The following is an 18640-nucleotide window of genomic DNA, read 5'->3' as shown; positions in this document are numbered from 1 at the left end:
TGTGAATGTGTGGAGTGACATAATATTTTATCGGACAATAAAGCTCTCTCTTTATTAAGAAAATTAAAAAGTATCGATACGAGAAAGAATACCTTGATCAAAGAAATAAATTTTCTAGCTTATTGACTCGTTCTTAATTTTTACAAAAATGTTAAAATTGCTATTAATCGCAGTTCGCTGGAATCGAAGAATATCAATATGCAGAGTCTTACGATATTCATCGAAGCGAAGAGTTTTCTCCCTATCGATGAAACTAAAGAAAGTTGATATAGGAGAGAATATTTCAATCAGAGAAACAGATATCGTGTTACTTCTTGACCCGTGCTTAATAATTGCGTAATTTGTCTGTGCTGGTAAGAAAAATTACGCGACTTTTTTCAATATAAAAGAGAAACTACTGATATGATTACGTACCATTGCTAAGTAATATGTCATCCAGAATATTTAATCCTTCGTTTGGAAAGAAAGAGTCATTCGAAGGAGATGCCATATATGAATTTATAAATAAATAATCACAGTGTCGTCTGGCTGTTTATTAAAATGTATACAAAAATCTAAGTTGATGCTCGGTACATATTTGAAAAATCGGCAATCAACTGTATGCAAATTGTGAAATGATCGATTTTTCGATTACGTAGATCAGTGTCAAAATAAAAATATAAAATTCTATTATATAACGAGTTCAGTTACATCGTATTTTTATAGACATTTAAATCGTCTGTTTTTCGATTCACCACAATCACCAAGGTAATTAAAGAAGTTTATCGAATCAGCTTCGAAAATAGGAAAAACCGAAATTAAAAGATTTGCGAATAAGTGCACTCGGCCAAATTCCTTGCGACCTCCGATATCTTCCAATCCTTTGAATTACACTGTCCATGTCCAGCTACTACTAGTCACGATACACTTCGGGAGAAAAGAAGAAATGATTCCTTAAAAGTTTAAAGATGAAAATCACAGTTAAGAAAGTTCAAGAAATCCAGGGGGAGAAATCGGCGCGCGTATAGCGAACGATGCGTTGTAAGCGGCTCAAAGACAACGACTGGTCGACGGAACCAAAATGTGCAGGTTAAAATTCTACGCGTGAGTGAGTGGCCTCAGAAACGAGATAGGGTCGTTGGAGAAACTCGTGGTACAATAGCCGTGTATACTCGTTAAACACGAACACGCTCAAAGGAACACGACCGGCCGAATAAAATTTCGCAATTAGAGACGCTCGTTAATTATTTTCTTTCTCTTGCAAAAGTGCTTCGAGCAATGACTGTAATTGAATAAACTGTAATATTACCGTTTCTTATAGAGATTTTGTAATTAAAAAACCATCGCTTTAACGAGACAATGTTGCCACGGATACATTGATACCAATAATATTTGTATTTGGCTGTTACGTTGAAGATATCTGCTTGGTATTTTTGTGCCTGCTGTTTTAGTTTTGATAAATAACGGCAATCGATTAGAGAGTTTAGAGTATTGTACGATTGAAGCGAAATATCAAGGAAATTGATTTCTTTCTGATAAGTGTGAGTAGGACGTGCAGTTTGTGAAATGGCGCTTGTAGAATAATTGAGATCAATGAAAGCTATGTTTGAGCAAATGTTTGTCGTCAAAGGTGCCCGCTAAGTGCATTGCTATTGTGTAGATGTAAAGATGATGTTTATTCATTTGAAGTCGGTAAATTGTGAATATTCTAGAAGAGAGTCTGATAGAGTTTGAACGAAGTTACTAAAATTTTACGGATGAATTAGACAATTTTTCCTTCGATATCTTGGATAATGTCTATGAGATCGTTCGATGAAAATTGACGCTTGAAGATGTCAGTATTGGAAACGATGTCAATTAAACAGCTGAAGATGGTAGTACAGATTTCAAGTAAATTTCAATCGAGGGTATTAGTAAAAATGTCAATTAGAAAGTTAAGGAGAAAGTATTTCGAAAATAGTTCAGATTCAATCTAACACGGAAGAAAAACGTTGGACATTTCTCTTTGAATATCTTACGCAATGGTCACAAGATTGGTCACAACGAAGCTTACGTTTAAATGAAAACTGAGGTATGACGTTTCGATTAAACAAATAATAAGAAGCTATTTTTCAGACATAGTCCAGACTAAATCTAGTACGAAACGAGATATTCCTAGCCACAGATATCTGTCCAATCTAGTAAGTTATCATCTAATTTCTCTCTTACATTAAACGTACACACTGTGGCCGAATATAATCTCAGATGCTTCGATCGAAATACGTTAGACTGTTATAAAAATTCGCATATTTCAAAAGAATACAGGAAAATAGAGCGCCGAGTAAAACAAACGAGAAGCTTCAAACTTCGCAGTGCATCGCTACTTCAGTTTTCAGATTGAAAGAGCAAAATATTTTTTAATTCGTATCTTTTCCTGCAACATTTCTCTGATTTCTCAAGCAATTTGAATCAAAATGATAATGTTTCGTATTTGAATAAAAATATAGGAGAATCGGATGCTAAGTAAAACACAAGGCAAACTTCAAAAATACACCTCTATTTCGGCTTTCAGACTAAAGGAGTAAAATATTTCCAAGCTGATACTTTTTTCTGCATGATTCCTCTGCCATTTTGTCCAATGATAATTTCCAATATTTAAATCACATTTACACCAAAAACGTAACTGGATACTGTCTTACTCTAAATTAATATCTTGGAGATTATTAAATTACGATTTCAAATTAAGATTCTCTTACTGATCGATCTTTTAGAAAGACAAAAGTTGCGTTTTTTTTATTAGTGAGCTTCAATGACAAGAGCAGAACAATGAATAACACATAGCTAATTTGCTTGCACGCTCCCGAAGGTCCGAATGGAATTGCCATCCGGCATTATCTGTGTCTGATTTGCATTCGTAACCATCGACCCAAATATATGTGGCTCCCTATCACGGAATCAATATAGCGTTTCGACATTGTACCTTTGTGGCTTGTATGATAGAGCTTCTTGCTTACAAACAACCAAAGTAACGCGTTCTGCTTCGGGGATATTCAAATGGATGGATTTTAATGAGGAGGTGGATGACGAGCGAGAAAAGAATATTTAATATGATATCGATATTTTTGATCAGTTCGTCGTGAGTATATAAATTGGAAAGGATATATAAATTGCATGGCATCTAAATATTTAAAGAATTCAGATAAATATACTGCAAGGAATAAAAAATTTTCGTGGCACGTGTTTTAGAGCTTATTTTCAAGACGGAAAATTGTAAAGTTCTTAGTAAAAAATGAGAAGCAAAATTTATATTCATTCAATAGGAATAAATTTAAATGGCACTGGGAACTGTATGTAGTATTTATTTGACGATGCTCGAAGAATTTCACCCCCTCCATTCGACTATTAATAACGTTAAAAACAACGAGAGACAGTGGATTGTTTCAAAGATTCTAAAATTAGAACTAATACAAGCAAGAAGTATTAACAAGTATTAACAAGTACTACAGTACTAAATCTTTATAAGTTATCCTCCGCTATAAGAATTTTCAAATAACATTTGCTCAAAAACCCATCTCTCTATTAAAACGCCGAGAAAAATCGGACGAAATCTAAAAGAAAGCTCAATCTATAAGCATCTCTTTCGACAATGTTGCATCAAAGTCGAAATTAATTCATTTTGTAACCCAATAGAAACACGCGATCTAACCATGATCGAGCTACGATCCAGCCTATCACCATGCAGCATAGAAATTGTAATTTCTAAATAAAAATGATATACGATATTAAAATTACAATTTTTGGATAAGATCGATACACGCTGTTACAATTACTATCGTTAAATAAAAATGTAACATTAAAAATTATAATTCCTTATGAAATTGTTGTCGCTAGATTGGAATTACGTTTCTCGACTAAAATTGATACTCGACATTTGAGTTACGATTCTTGAATAAAATTCATCCACAACGTTAGAATTAGAATTTCTGAATGAAATTGATACACGGTATTGAACTTACGATTGCCGAATAAAATTCGTTACATGACACTAGAATTATAATACCCGAATAAGATTGACTCACGACTCGTTCCATCAAAATTCACCAGGGATGTAGTTAGCTTTCCGAAACCTCGCGGCTCTAATTAATTCATGTCTCGAACATTGCCTCCAGTCGAGGATACAGTGTATGGCCACATCGTAGAGAGACTAGGTCAAGGAGAATCACTCGTGGTACTCTCTCGTGCCGCTCCTTTGCGAAACGCAATACTTCTCAGCTGATTGCAATATTTATTTTCGTTCGTCGGACGTACGCGAGCCGACATCGAAGAGGTTGCTTTCCCGGCGTGTGCCATCCGGAATTATCAGATCTGATCAGTGATTTAACGATCGATAATAAATTCGAGTAACTCGTGTGATGATAGCTTCTCTTCCTTTTCCTTTTTCTTTCAAACGTGTTGTCGAACAGTTGTACGATCAGATAAGAAAACGATATAAAATATGAGATACGAGATAAAATATGAATTATATGAGAAATAAAATAACGGAGGATTTGATTATACGAATGTAACCAGCAGTACTCATACGTATCGTGTAATCCGCTTGGGATTATTTCACGATAGATCGTTGTGCGTTAAGTAGTTCAATTTGTCGTAATATTACGAGCATCATTGGGCTGATGTAACTGACAGAACGTTAAGATTAATTCTAGACTTTGGAATCTTCTCTTCGAATTTAGAATTCTGATTTTCAGAATATGCGTAAGAATGGCTACTTTTACGTTCACTGAAAAGAGTAATTTAAATTGAAATTCGATTTAAATTTGAAGATACGTAGGAACGGCCTTTTCTCGAATGGATTATTTAATTTGATTTTGAGAAGCTTTTTTAAAAAAATAGATTATTATTTGGAAAGTAGGAAAAACTGGTATAATTTCTTGATTAACTAAAATGGCAGTGAAAGTACTATATTACTATAAAATTATCGCTAATTCGATTCCTATGTTAGTTAAAATATAATTAATTTTAGAATTAATGAAAGAATAAGACAATAAAGTAGTTGAAAAACTAGCACACAGACCATAAACATAGAAAAGAGGTAACAGAATTTTTAATCATTTAAAAAAGCAATGCAAGCATTACTATTGAAATATTTAGTTGTTTGATTGTTAATTAAGAGTAGAAAATGATTATCAATGAATAAATGGAAGGATTATAAGTTAAAAAGATAATTCAAAATAGATAAAAAATTTTATTATTTACAAAGACTGTAGAAACATTAATTCGATTGTGAATAACAATTAAGAAAAGTTTATTAGTGAGTAATTGAACAGTTACGACGAAACAGTTGTAAATTAATTTACCTCGAGTATTAATAGTCTATAAAAAATATCTATAAAAGGACACAGAAGAATAAAAAACAAAAGAATAATAAGAAATAAGTAACATATCTGATGATTAAAAAGGCTAAATATTCGGAATTTTGCAGCGTGATGCATAATTAAAATTCCATGAAGGGTAAAGAGAGAAATTACCGAGTAAAGATCCTTGGTTGACCATATCCGAGTGCTTTCTCTTTTCCGCCTCCCCTGTATCCTCTATACATTCCAACATACTAGTCTTGCAACCCATCCTCCAAGCAATTTCTCACCTCGTGCACAATTCTTTGTTCCTCTTTGACATATCGTTCACAGTTCATTGACTGGATTCTAGAAAAAAAAAAAGAAAAAAAGAAAGATAGTTCCTGTTATAAATCCTGTTATAATAAGTTAGGTTACAGTACTTCTTCCAATATTTTTTTGTCGAAGGAAGTATCTACTAAGATACACGTATATAAAGGGAGCTTATCAAATTAAATTACCTAAGAGATAAAATCGCTAAGAATTAATCAAATTATCCAAATCAATTATCCAAATTAAATTCGCCAAGAAATCAAATGTTCGAGAATTACAAAAATTATTCAAGCAAATATCCACAGTAAATTCTCTAAGAACTGGAACTGTCATGATTTATTAAAATTCACAAATCAATTATCCGAATCGAATTCTCTAAGATATGAAACTGGTAAAAAATCATGAAAAATTGGCAAATCAATTATTCGAATTAAGTTATATTTACAGAGATAACGTTCCATTCACATACAAAGATAACAGAAAATTTCTTTGCAAATATTTATGATACATGAATATTTACGATAGGGAAAAGATTCACGACAAGAAACGTGACTCGCATAATTAATTCGAAAACGAGAATTCGGCATGTTCGAGAAATGCAAACAGGTTGAACGTTCCTCCTCAATGCCGTGGAACAAGTTCGAGAACGATGTGCATACATACGTGCGTATGCTGGTAGTACAGGAAGTATCGAGTGAGAAAGAGACTGGATCAGAATGAGTAGGCAATTCTGAATATTCATGAGGCATTTACAACACTATTGAACATAAAACAGCATGTTTGTAAATTGACCGAAAACAATTGAAACTTACCATGAAAAACGTGTACAAGGTGTATTTGGTTTTCATGATTCTTGAAGAGTGCATGATAATAGAAAGGATGAAGTTCTTGCATGGTTTGAGCACTTGAAAGTATTTAACACTGATTGACTATTTAACACTAAATTACACGAAACATGTTTCTTACTGCACAAATTATTCCTTTGGTTTAAAATTTTTCATTGAAAACTGCAATTACACGAAGTTCCTTTATGGTGATGAGATCCCTTATAATGACATTGTACGACGAAGAAAAATTAGGCTTATCGAAAGGAATTACCAGGCGTAAAGATTCATAGATTTTAAGAAATTACTATAGATATTTTCGTATAGCTCTTTACGGCATTAACATAATATAACGTTGTAGATTATTTGAAAGAGATATTGTTAAGATGAAGTTATTCGAAAGATCAAGAAATTGATAAGTTCTTCAGAATAAAATTACGTGATACGTAGGAAAATAAGTTCTATCGCTTAAGAAAATTAGCCAGTAACACAGATAAATTAGATTAAAAATGAGAATAAGCTAGCAAAAGTACTGAGATATTATAAGTAGAATACTTTAGTAATATTACTCATATGAAATCAAGAGTCAGCAACATAACTTAATTACTTTAAAGAATTTAAACATTCTACCGTTTTCCAAAAATTCAAAAATTATCCTAATATGAAATAAAAGATTAGTATAAGCCGCATAGTAAAATTAACGTAAATCATTTAATATAGATCATCGAAAAAGATAATGTTTCAATGAAGTATCAAACTTTTACGAATCTTTTACTCAATACACACCGCTGAACAACATTTAGAAGCAAGTTGGAATTCTCAAACGAGCACCAGCTACTCACGACGAATGTATTATAACAATATTATAACATTCTTTGCAAAATTACAAATTCATTTGTATTGAATCGATATTATACGCAAACACGATTTCCTGCACAAACCGATATTCCACATTCATGAATGTTCCAACACCTAATTTTAGTGAAAACTTCAATTCAACTGGAAAAACTCGAAATACTCACTAGCACGAGAACGCCGAAACAGAAACTGAAAATTACCATCAGCCAGCTTTATTCGTAGCCCAACTAACAAACTGAAAGAGTCATTTTGTCTGACACTGAACCGGACGACACGAAAGCCAGCTCGAGAATCACAGACACGCGCTTTCAATCGCTGACATTCTTCTCTTTATCTTATCACACAAGCCTGTAGTCTACAGGCTGTGGAGATCACCAATTCCAAAAATTCCTACATCCAAAACTCGCTCAAACAACAAATTCACGTCACAAACTCCACCCGATTTCGGTTTATTTCACGATCGTAATTTCTTCGACCATCCTAAACAACGTTTGATCGACGTAACCGCGAGGATTACATCGCGTTACTAAACACGTAAACACGTCATCTGTGCACGAGAAAATTTACGTTTTGCTTGCTTGAGAGTCGGAGAGAGAAAGAGAGGAAGAGATAGATGGGATTTAATCTAAATCTCGGACAACACGTTAAGAATTAAAAATTTCGAAGAAAAGTAACGACAATAGGCTGTCAATGAACGATAGATCCTCTTGGACGTAGACCAAATTGAGAAATCATCGAGTTTGTCAATCGATAGTTCGGTCCCGATCGAGATCGCGTTTCAACATTGGCTCGAAGCTACCCAGAGACATTTAGACCTCGAGGACGCACATTCCTCGTCAACCATCCGATATTTATTGCTGTCTGTTTGTTCCCACTCGCGAGTAATTAATGTCAACTTTCAGCTTTCTGATTCGAAACATCTCCAAAAGTTTTATTCTCCAAAATTAGAATTATTGATCGACGACGAAATATTTTCTATTAAATTCCTTGTTTTCCCCTATTTTGTTCCAAGTTGCTCACGATATTTTAAAAGTTCCGTAAATTAAAAGTTCCATTACAAGTACACGAGAAAACAGTACACTGTGAGGATTGATCGATAGACGACTAGACGAATCACGTTTTCATCGACGATTTTTCAACCACGATCGACCGATCCATTGTTAGGCGACACAGTATCCCGAGATGTGCACGAAGTTTTAATAAAGCTAGACCCAGTTGTGTAGACTGCATGGTGGCCTCGAATCCACTGACTAAAGTTCGCGATTCCACGAGGACAATGTGAGCTGAAGAGGCCACAGGTCGGGATGCCTCAGCCCCTCTTCTTCTTGAGCACGTAGCCAAATTATTTTGTTTGCTCTGTGGTACTGCGTCGACGCCAGGGGATCTCTTCTTTTCTTTAAGGGCACGTTCGCACTACGTGACATATGATTTATTCGTTTATTAGAGTTTGTTTTGATAAGCAAAAAAAAATATCTGTTACGAAATTTTTGGTAAATATCTTTTCGAGATAAAATTGATCGGTGACAGATTACATTTTTATAAGAAAAGGAAAGGATATTATTTACAGGTTTCTTCTTAGGCTTCAAATTGATATAACTGCAAAGTATTTCTTGGTAAATATCCTTTAAAGATAAAATTGATAGTTTACAAGGACCTTTATAAGGATGTTTCGCGTGACAAACGATTCTTTAGCTTTCTTGCTAGGTTTAAGTTTACTATAACCAGATGATGTTAAAATTGATAAGATTAAAATTAAGATTAAGGTTACCATTCTTCGATAACAAGATAAAATTGATCGATGTCTAAGTTTATCCTCATAAGGATGTTTCATGTAAAAGAGAATTTTTTTAATTTAGATTTCTTGGCAGATTTAAAGTTGGTGTAACTAGATGTTTTTAATTGATACATCCCTGATAGTTCATATCTTCGTAAGGATGTTTTATGATAAAGAGTGCTTTTTTCGATAGATTCATCGATAGGGTTGAAGTTGAACTAAAGTAGAAATTTTAGAAAGGTATATATATATATATGTAGGTTGAATTAGGTAGGATTAGCGAGATAATGATTGAAACATTAGCAATTAAATCTATAAATAAAGTCCATAACTACTATGATACTAACTATGATAGTTTCCCAAAAAATAATATCGTTTACGGAAGTTAATGATTAGAATGTTAAAAAGATAAATGTACGCCCATTAACGAAATTAATTGCGGCAACATCTTGAAGAGCAACATAAACCATTAGCAAAGATTAATCGCAGAAACTAACGTAGTTTCTGCAACAAAATTAATGGATACAGTTTTGGAAGCTATCGCGAATTATTTAGTTAGAATAGTCGAAAACACTAGAGGTAGAATTCGATGTGAAATATTTTTAGCGTTTTATTGAGAAAGAGGATTCTAAAAGGACTCTAAGAGTAATAGCAAAAAAGATCGTTTATCTTAAAAAGTTTATTAATCATTTAGAAAATAGAAAACAAATATTTTAATTTTATTCTCCATAGCTTCTAAAGTGAATCACGAACGATTAAACGACACTGTAGAGACAATAGACATGATTAATTAAGATGCATACAGTTAGACAATGAAATTATCTTACGTATGTTATTTAATAATTCATAGCTTGATCGTATTTTACTGGATTGAGAAGATACTAATGATATTTTTGATGAATCGATAGATACAACACGGATAGAATAATAATAGGTACAGTGGCATGAGATAGTGTATGATAGGTTTGCAGCACGATACGAATGTCACGTTATGAAACATTGAACAGAATCTCCTTGAAAACATCATTCGATTTGAAAGGCTAATATTGCACACTGTCTGAATAGTAAACAGCAATTGCACTCGTGACCTGTTTGGTTTTGCAGAAGTTCAAAACGCAGTGTAGAGATAAAAAAAAGCTGGATTGGTTTAATACGAACTTTTAAAATGCAAAACCCTTTAACCTGCTGTTTGGGTGTTTATTAATGCAGCTTTTTATATTAATACTATTTGTTTAAGAAGGTTATAGAAAGGTGAAGAAAGTGTTGGTACGAAGTATAAAATATAAAATAGCATCAAATAGAATTAACATATATATGTATAATCTCTGCATGTAAAAAAGAATTTAATAGGAAATAAGAAGATATAGTTATAAGAGAGAAAGCGAGTGTTTCGTCCGAGATCTGTTAGTATGGACTCTTCAGTAAGGCTTACCTAAGACAGTAAGGCTTAGACACAATGAAAGAAGAGAGAAAGAGATATAGTTATAATATATACGAAATATAAAATTAAGTACTGATATCTAAAATATAAAATGAACTGTCTATTTCGAAAGATTCGAAGCATCTGCCAGAAGAAAATATAGAAAATCGTTTCATGAAATAACAACATAATGTCTCTCCCAAAGACGGAAAAATAATAATAATATATAAATTGAATTAGAGAGATCTCAATCTGGATGGAATCTTCGAATCTAAATGGAAAAGAAAGTAAAACAAAGATTCGTTAAATTTCGTAAGATTGTTAAATTTTAAGTATTTATAAAAAGAGAGTACAGCAATTTATTTTAGATATAAAATAATAACACGATATATCTTCGCACAAACGTAAAATATTTAATAGGATACAGGTTGTCAAAATGTGAAAGGTCATAAACTGATAGATCCATTTCAAAATGCATCTAGAAAATCCTTTTCCCATAAAGATTGATTCCCATAAAAATTGTGGCATACAGACAAGTCGAAATTACAAAATTAAAGATCCATTTCAAAATCTATCTAATAAAGTTCTCAGTATTATTTTATAAATTAATAAGACGATATCTTCCTCTGGAAAAATACAAAAATTAGTAGGATATAAGTTGAACTGTTTGAAATTGAAACTTTAGATTGCACAAAAATTTATATGTTTGAACAAAGAGGACTATAGAAGAAGAAGTTACATGCTCGGCTACAATCAAAGAACGAGTATCTAGAATTTGAGTGTAACAAATAATAAGATCATTCGATAATTGTTATTATGAATTTACCTAGCGGTAGTACAAAGCGATTATTTGTCTAGGGGCGCTTTAGTTTCCTTGGCAGAAATTATCTTTGCCTGTGACCTCACTGTAATGCGTTTATATCTAATTGTTTTGCTCGTTGCACCTTCGTTGTGGAACTGTATCTTGCACATGGCGTTTAAATTAATACACCTTTCCAGATGACTATACGCGACTGAAGTAAATATTCGTTCTGAAAGTTTTAGGATCGTAAATATTCAAATAAAATCCTTCGCTGCTTGTTACTCTTTCTCTTATTGTTAATTTAAACGTTAAAAAAGTTTCGCCCTCTTCGTCCGAAAATTTGGAAAATCCGGACCCATGGAAAAGATTAAGTTTTACGTTAATCGAAGTGTTTGAAGTTTGAATATTGCAAAGGATTATTAAAGTGGTTAAGGTTAAAAAGTGGGATAAAAGATAATGAAAAAAGTGATGAACCTGCGCAAAGTAAAATAATAATTAAATATATTTAGAGTTTAACACCGCGGTATTACAATTTCAATGAAAATACGAAAAGTAACAAAAAAAAAAAAGAAAAAAAAGTACATTGAAGATATTAAGAAATATGATAAACAAAGACGTACCTTCTTGCGTTTAATCGAATAGTCGCAGAATAGGAGTATAAATTAATTTGTGGTTAAAAAGTGTACATTGGATTTATTAATTAAGGGCTTTTACTTGTGAATAATCGTTGCGCAGTTAATTGATAATTATTATAATCTAAATGAACTTATTTACGTAAAATTATTATAATACTTAAAACAAGAAAGTTAAAGTAAGAATAAATTATAGAACTAAATTGCTTCATTTATATGAAGAAAAATTAAGAATTGCAACTTTTAAAAATAAGTTATATGTTTCTTAAAATATTTGAAAAATATCCTATTGTACTTCTTATGAATAATAGTAGCCATCAGAAATCGAGAATACAACGATGGTTAGCACTTCAAGATTAATACAAGCAAACAACTATGAAGATTAACAATGGAGGTACGAGAATATTAATGAAAAATTTAAATGTTCAATATATTTTTAAAATGCAATAAAAGTAATAAACGAAATAAAAATAGTTTCTCGTTATTAACCTCTGTATTTGCTATGTTTCCACATTTAACACTCAATATATTAATCTCAATTTTATTTTCTCGTAAATACAAAAAACCTAACTGCTTATTTATTTATAAACATTATCTTTTATTTTTACTTAAAAACCGATTTTAATAAAATAAAAGTGTAATCTTCACGTAAACAAATTCGAGAGGCGAAATTGCTGAAATGTTCGAAGGATTAAGATTAATCTGCAGAAAGGAATTATTATTACAAAATTTACTCTAAGTTAACGACGACGACGATAACGACGATGACGACGACGATGTTATTTAGAATTTACAAAGAAGAGCAGGCCAGTCCATTTTTGATCTTCGTAATTAAGAAAAAAGGATAAACTGGAGATGTAATTAGTCATTATCCGCATTAAGGTGAATCATACCAACATTGAGGAATATATCGTAATAATGCTAATGATGGACATGTAACTAGTTAAATATATAATGCTTACCAATGGCAATGAATGTTTGCTCTTCCAATACTAACCGTAAGTTCAATTAAATATATTACCTTTCTTTTTATTTTTTTTTATACGTGGGGCAATCCTGACGGACACCTTGCCGCTTTTCTGGGAAGCGGCAGGGTAGTATCGGACTTACCGATTACAACCGCCGGGTGGCCTACCTAACGCCCAACAGGAGTGTTCCGGGACCGAATTCAAATTACTGCCGGAGCACTCCTGCGTCTTCTCTCATTCCGAGGGAGCCATTCCTCCGGTCAAGTTTGAGCATTGAGAGGGACCACACCTCTCAATGCTATCCCCTGGGTCGTCGTATAAGTCCGATGTACAGGACCCGGGAACAAACGATTCCCTCATATAGTCAGCACACTCCGACCCTGATCCCACTGATATACCCTTATGTAGCAGCAAGCTACATAAGGCGTTGGCTGCTGCCGTCACTTTGGGGACCAAGTGCTTGAAGTGCGGCCTGAACGTCCATTGATTGTCGATGGTGAGGCCCAGATTTTCATCCGAAGCCCCACCTCGACATCCTGTCCGTTTATATCCAAACACAGGCCGGGCGGAGGAGCCTCCCTATGCCGCCAGTCGTAAAACCAAGTGGCCTCCGACTTGGCTGGGGACATGCTGAAGCCCAGCCTGAATTAAATGTATTATCTATCTATTATTTACTTATCTATCTTTCTACTATCTCTTGTTAAAACTTGCTATGTGTTAACCAAATTCATTATACGTAACCGATATTTGATAGAGGTATGCATTACTAATTCTAACTTCGCAGGATATCTTAACAATAATTAAATTCTAAGAGATAATTCTAAGAGTAACGACTCCTATGTTGGATGCAGTTAATGCGGTCATTGCACAGTAAGAATATTTAACATAAGAGTAAATTAACGATAAAAAATACGAGTAACTCTGGGTGAAGAGATTAAGTGATAAAACGATAAAATGGAACTGATAGAGTGATGTTATAAATTTCTTCAAATAAGTTAAATAAAAAAAAAAAAAAAAATAGAGAGAAGAAAAGAAACATAAGATAATATACGAAAGTCTATAAGTGTAAGTCTGTATACTCCCATCTATGTTGAAATAAGATAGAAAATAATTTAATTTAATGTAACTCAACCATAAAGTAATTGAAGGTATGTATACGCTAAAATGTTCTGTATCACATAGCACATAGTTCAACTGTAATCGTTAATTAAAAGATGAAATGCACGAATGGCGTAATAATGGGAATCATTATTTTGCTCCGTTCCCTTAGAATCTTTTAATGTTCCAGGAACAATTCAAATTTTTTCAGCGACACGAAGTTGCGAACGAAGAACAAATGCTAATAGTCAGATGTTCGATATATTTCGAAAACTGCAGTTTCTTTTTTTAATGAACCTTCAACGAGAAATATTTGTAATTCAACTTTTTTTTTTAATTATTCAGTGATATGTCCGGGCATTTTGTCGGTCAGTAAGTTCCGTACAATGATAAATCAAGAAGTGATTGACGATCGTGTATCTTGACATTATGCAAAATAGCAGAGAGGTGAGAAGAATCAATCATGGGCATTTTGCTTGGTTATACAAGGTTCGTTAACTCACTTGAGTCATTTGTAATTTCTGTTACCATCGTTGGTCCAAATCTCAAATTAAAATCATAATTACAATTTCAACGATATAATTTGATTATAAACAAATGTACGAAAGATAAAAAACAATAGGAAAAAAATGTATAGAAAAAAGTAACACAAAATTTCAACTGGCCTAACGTAAGAAGATTATTTAACACTTTTATAGATTTTAGAATTTTAATAAACTTATTCTTCAGAAACGCTAATAATTTGATCATCCAAGGATAATAATTTAATTTAACGACCCCGTGAAAGAGAGTTATATTTCACACGGTATAAACAGAATTTTTTAACAAGGTCCTATGTCAAGAAAAGTGCGTTAAACCATTACCCGCTGTACAAGCATATTTACCAGAGGGTTGTCTACGATTCTGCGTGGATCGCGTGGCTCTGAAAGATTGGTCCCCGATACTGAAAAGCATCGCCGAGAGTCGAAATCTGTCGAAAATCAATATCTATAGCCGAAGTCGTTGCAAACGAGTACGTGAGAAAGTGAATACGGAGGAGAAGCTTGAGAAATTATGGTATCTACCGTATAATTCTGAACGTCATGTCAGACAAATTTAACCGAACTTTGTAAGAAACGTAAAACTGGCAGTCACGAATCATACTTAAACAAAGTAAAAGTGGTATTACGTAAAGACAGATTGCTACTACGAAAAGACATAAAATTATCGTGTGGAAAATTATGAATAGTCCTAGAAGCTCGAATATTTCGAAATTTAATTAAAGGTACTTCATCTAAATATTTTGCAATCAAATACTTTATGACAATTAAATTTATAGAATTGTTCGATTTCGTTGTATCCCCAAGCTTAAAAATCCCAAGGTACTTCATCTACGTATCTTGCAATCAAACATTTTATGAGAATTAAATTTAGAGAAATGTCTGATTTCGTTGCATCCCCAAGCTTAAACTTCCTAAGCTTTGCTCTAACACTACAGTGTCGTCTTTCCACGTAGCACAAGTGCTCTGAAATTTTCCTGTTCTTCCTGTCCCAAAATTCAGTTACTAAAACAATAAATTTTCAAGTGTTGAATTCTTCAATTTCTATATTATCAAAACGTTGAGCATAAGTATTCTCAAACTTTTCAATTCCAATTCATCTTATCTCAGGAATGATTAATAAAATAATTAAAAAATTCCAATTCAGAAATTCTTCAATTTTTATATCACTATAATAAAAATTGAAACCTTTTGAATTCAAACCTTTTTATCTTCAGACTAATTACGAAAACAATACAAAATTTCAGAAATTCTTCAGTTTCTACATTATTAGATTCTTAAGCACACCAAAAAATCAAATTATATTGCTATAGAAATAAAAACAGGACCTACATTGAATTTTTTCTATGCCTAAGATTGAAATTTCTACGCTTGAAGGGTGAATATTTAATGCACAACCAGCACGAAATTATATTCGAGAGATATATTTTCCTTGCGGATACTACTGCCAGAAAGTTTAAGCTTGCAGGTCTGCATCTCCTGGACTGAATGGAAAGAGAGAAAAGAGAGATTTAAATGGAAAGGGAACGATCTAAAGGAATGTGGAACCAGAGGAGGGACAAAATGAAGGCCGGAGAAAGACAGGAGGAGAGGGATAAACGAAGGAAAAGGCCAGAATCTCCCAATATAAATAATATAGAGAAAGTTAGAATATAAACAAAAAAGAAAGACGTTGATACCCTAGACTGGCATTTGATGACACGTCCAGGCGATGCAAAGGAAAGGATCAAGCAAGTCCAGTCATCTACACTAACTTCCTGTTGCGCTGTCTCGTCGACTCCATCGCTGTTTGCGCGAGGGATTCTTCCGCCATCACCTCCATCACTCTCGATGGGATTCCGTTATCTCTCAAGTACCTCAACATCCTCTGTTGCGGTTTGAAGAACAACGAGAAGCTAATTAATCTATCTTTGACGAAGTGTCATATAGGAGACGTCGGTTAGTATCATTTTCTGACTTTTTAACACGTAATAATCATTGTTTTAATTTTTATATTATTATTTTTTCCTTAACTCAGTAATATTCTAATGTTTTACTTTGAAAACACAAATTATATGCATTTTATTTCGAGTCACTCTTGTGCTATTCGTCAACCTCTTACGAAATAGTTTTAGTGATTGTCCACTTCTTTTGTTGATTCAGGTTGTGATTTGTTGTTGGGCTGTTTGAGGAACAATCCAAAATTGTGTGTATTAAATTTATCGTCCTGCCGGCTGTCGAACAGAAGTGCCATGTGCCTGTCCCTGTTCTTGAAGAGAAGGAAGGCTGATCTGTTGCAGAATGTTTGGGAACAGTCCTCTGTACAATCTCCGGAAGAAAATTCTGACAAGAAGGTGGTGATCAACTTTATTGTATATTATGAGAGACTATAGATACGTGTTTATATAACAAATCCAAATTATAATAACCGTAACTAGTAGACTGCAGATGTCTATGCATTTGTGAGAAATTTCAAGGTGTAACAATGTAGAGAATGCACATGATACACTGTAAGATATCTAAAATACACTAGTCGCTGTAATACTTGAAGTAAAAGTGAAAGAAATTTGTATACAGTTTCCACCTGCAGTCTAATGTGATTAGATTCCAGCAATTATGTTCACAAAAAATGTAAATTTGCATAACTGTCTGTAGACTACATTCAGGACGTGAATTATATTGTTCAAGATAACAGAATTGTATTGTAATTTATTGAACTCCTTTTCTTCAGCCCCAGGGATTGCACACGTTGATTCTGAACCAAAATCCAAAAATCGGGGACACCGGCTTGAGGCAGTTAGTTTATGCGTTAAAAAGCGACGTCTGGCTGAGATCGCTGAGTCTGAGGCACTGTGGGATCAGTAAACACGGAGCAGAGACGATGATTCGTCTCTTACAAACCAACAGTAGAATTACGAAGCTAGATCTCACTGAAAATCGCATACCTATTAACACCTTACAAATGATACTGAGGATATTGAAGAGAAGGCGAGAGATGGCTGAAAGTATAACGTCGAAGAAAAGATTTCGTATAGATATGAGACGAGACTTGATAAATAATAGAATTCATGAACTTATAAAACAACGTAGAAGAAGTTTACGAAATAGAACAGTGAGTTGTCGGTTTTCGCTTCTCTGTAATTTAAACAAAGCCCAAATATATTTATATATCTAATAACTTGAAAATGTCAATTTGCCCAGGAAAGGCTCAACAAACATTCAACGCAGAAACGTCATTGGAAGAAGATCCATAGGTTCGAGATAAAAGTGAAACAGTCGAAGGAAATAGAAGTTCCGAAAGAGGATCAAAGTCGAAGGAAGAAACTTGGAGATTTGGAATCGCAGTTATGGAGTCTAGTCGAGTCGAATTTCAAATTGAAGGAGGAACTATCGAGCAATAAAGCGTTGCTGGATACAGAAGCGCAACAAAGATCAAAAATGGAGGACGAGTTGCAAAAAGTGTCGCTTCGGTTAAACGACCTTAAAAGCAAAGTCGTTATGTTAGATTGTGTTTCCTCGAATGCTTGTAACGAAAGTCGCTTATTGAAGGGACTGAAGTACATTTTTGACAAATTGGAATCATTTTCGACAGCGAGGCAGAAGGATATAAACGAGGAAGTTCTTTTGAATCCTGTGGAGCCATTATGGTCATCGCCATTGACACAACAAATGGAGAATAGTTTCGCGAATTGCTTGCAACAGACTAACGTAGCTTTGTTCCCCGTTGAAAATATCACGATGCGAATTTCAGATAATTTTTGAAGATATATATATATAAATAACATACAAATTACTTTTATGAAGTCTATTTTAATAAAAGAAGCGTTTTATATCATTTTGAATTGTATTTTTACGGTGGTATTGTAAGAATAAATGTTTGGTAAAGAGAACATGGCAATTTTTCTTACCTTTTCTTATCCTTCAGTTTTAATCCTCTCAATAATTCATCAAACCAATTAACAAACTTCAAATTTCGATTTCAGAATTTCCATTCTGTTCAAAAGTTTTCGTCGAGTACCATTCTTCTTAGATTTGGAATATAATTGCGAAGTAATAATGGTAAAATTATGAAAAGCAATTAGGAATGGGATAAATTCTTCTAATAAGATTAATATTTGTTGG

At 33.3% G+C, this 18640-nt stretch overlaps 1 protein-coding gene across 3 annotated transcripts; it reads left to right on the top strand.

Annotated features, from left to right (window-relative positions):
- Window positions 1-1769: 1769 nt before the first annotated feature.
- On the top strand, window positions 1770-18408 carry LOC126869034 (centrosomal protein of 78 kDa-like). Of its 3 annotated transcripts, none has more exons than XM_050625135.1 (5): window positions 1770-12932; window positions 13687-16477; window positions 16682-16872; window positions 17250-17630; window positions 17720-18408. In XM_050625135.1, exons 3-5 carry the CDS (start codon window positions 16771-16773, stop codon window positions 18278-18280), a joined length of 1044 nt encoding a protein of 347 aa, XP_050481092.1. In that variant the 5' UTR covers window positions 1770-12932; window positions 13687-16477; window positions 16682-16770; the 3' UTR covers window positions 18281-18408. The 3 variants fall into 3 exon arrangements, with proteins under 3 accessions (XP_050481092.1, XP_050481093.1, XP_050481090.1); XM_050625136.1 differs by having other exon boundaries at window positions 1770-14050; window positions 14191-16477; XM_050625133.1 differs by having other exon boundaries at window positions 1770-16477.
- The last annotated feature ends 232 nt before the right edge of the window (window positions 18409-18640 follow it).

This window comes from Bombus huntii, chromosome 8 (assembly GCF_024542735.1).
Source record: "Bombus huntii isolate Logan2020A chromosome 8, iyBomHunt1.1, whole genome shotgun sequence".
In the NCBI taxonomy this organism is placed as follows: Eukaryota; Metazoa; Arthropoda; class Insecta; order Hymenoptera; family Apidae; genus Bombus; species Bombus huntii.
This window is presented reverse-complemented; position numbering and strand designations above follow the sequence as displayed.

Excerpts from the sequence above, each read along its gene's own strand:
- LOC126869034 (XM_050625135.1), top strand. The coding sequence starts at position 16,771 with ATGTGCCTGTCCCTGTTCTTGAAGAGAAGGAAGGCTGATCTGTTGCAG. Across the intron at positions 16,873-17,249 it reads AAGAAAATTCTGACAAGAAG|CCCCAGGGATTGCACACGTT; the intron begins GTGGTGATCAAC and ends CCTTTTCTTCAG. Across the intron at positions 17,631-17,719 it reads GAAGTTTACGAAATAGAACA|GAAAGGCTCAACAAACATTC; the intron begins GTGAGTTGTCGG and ends CAATTTGCCCAG.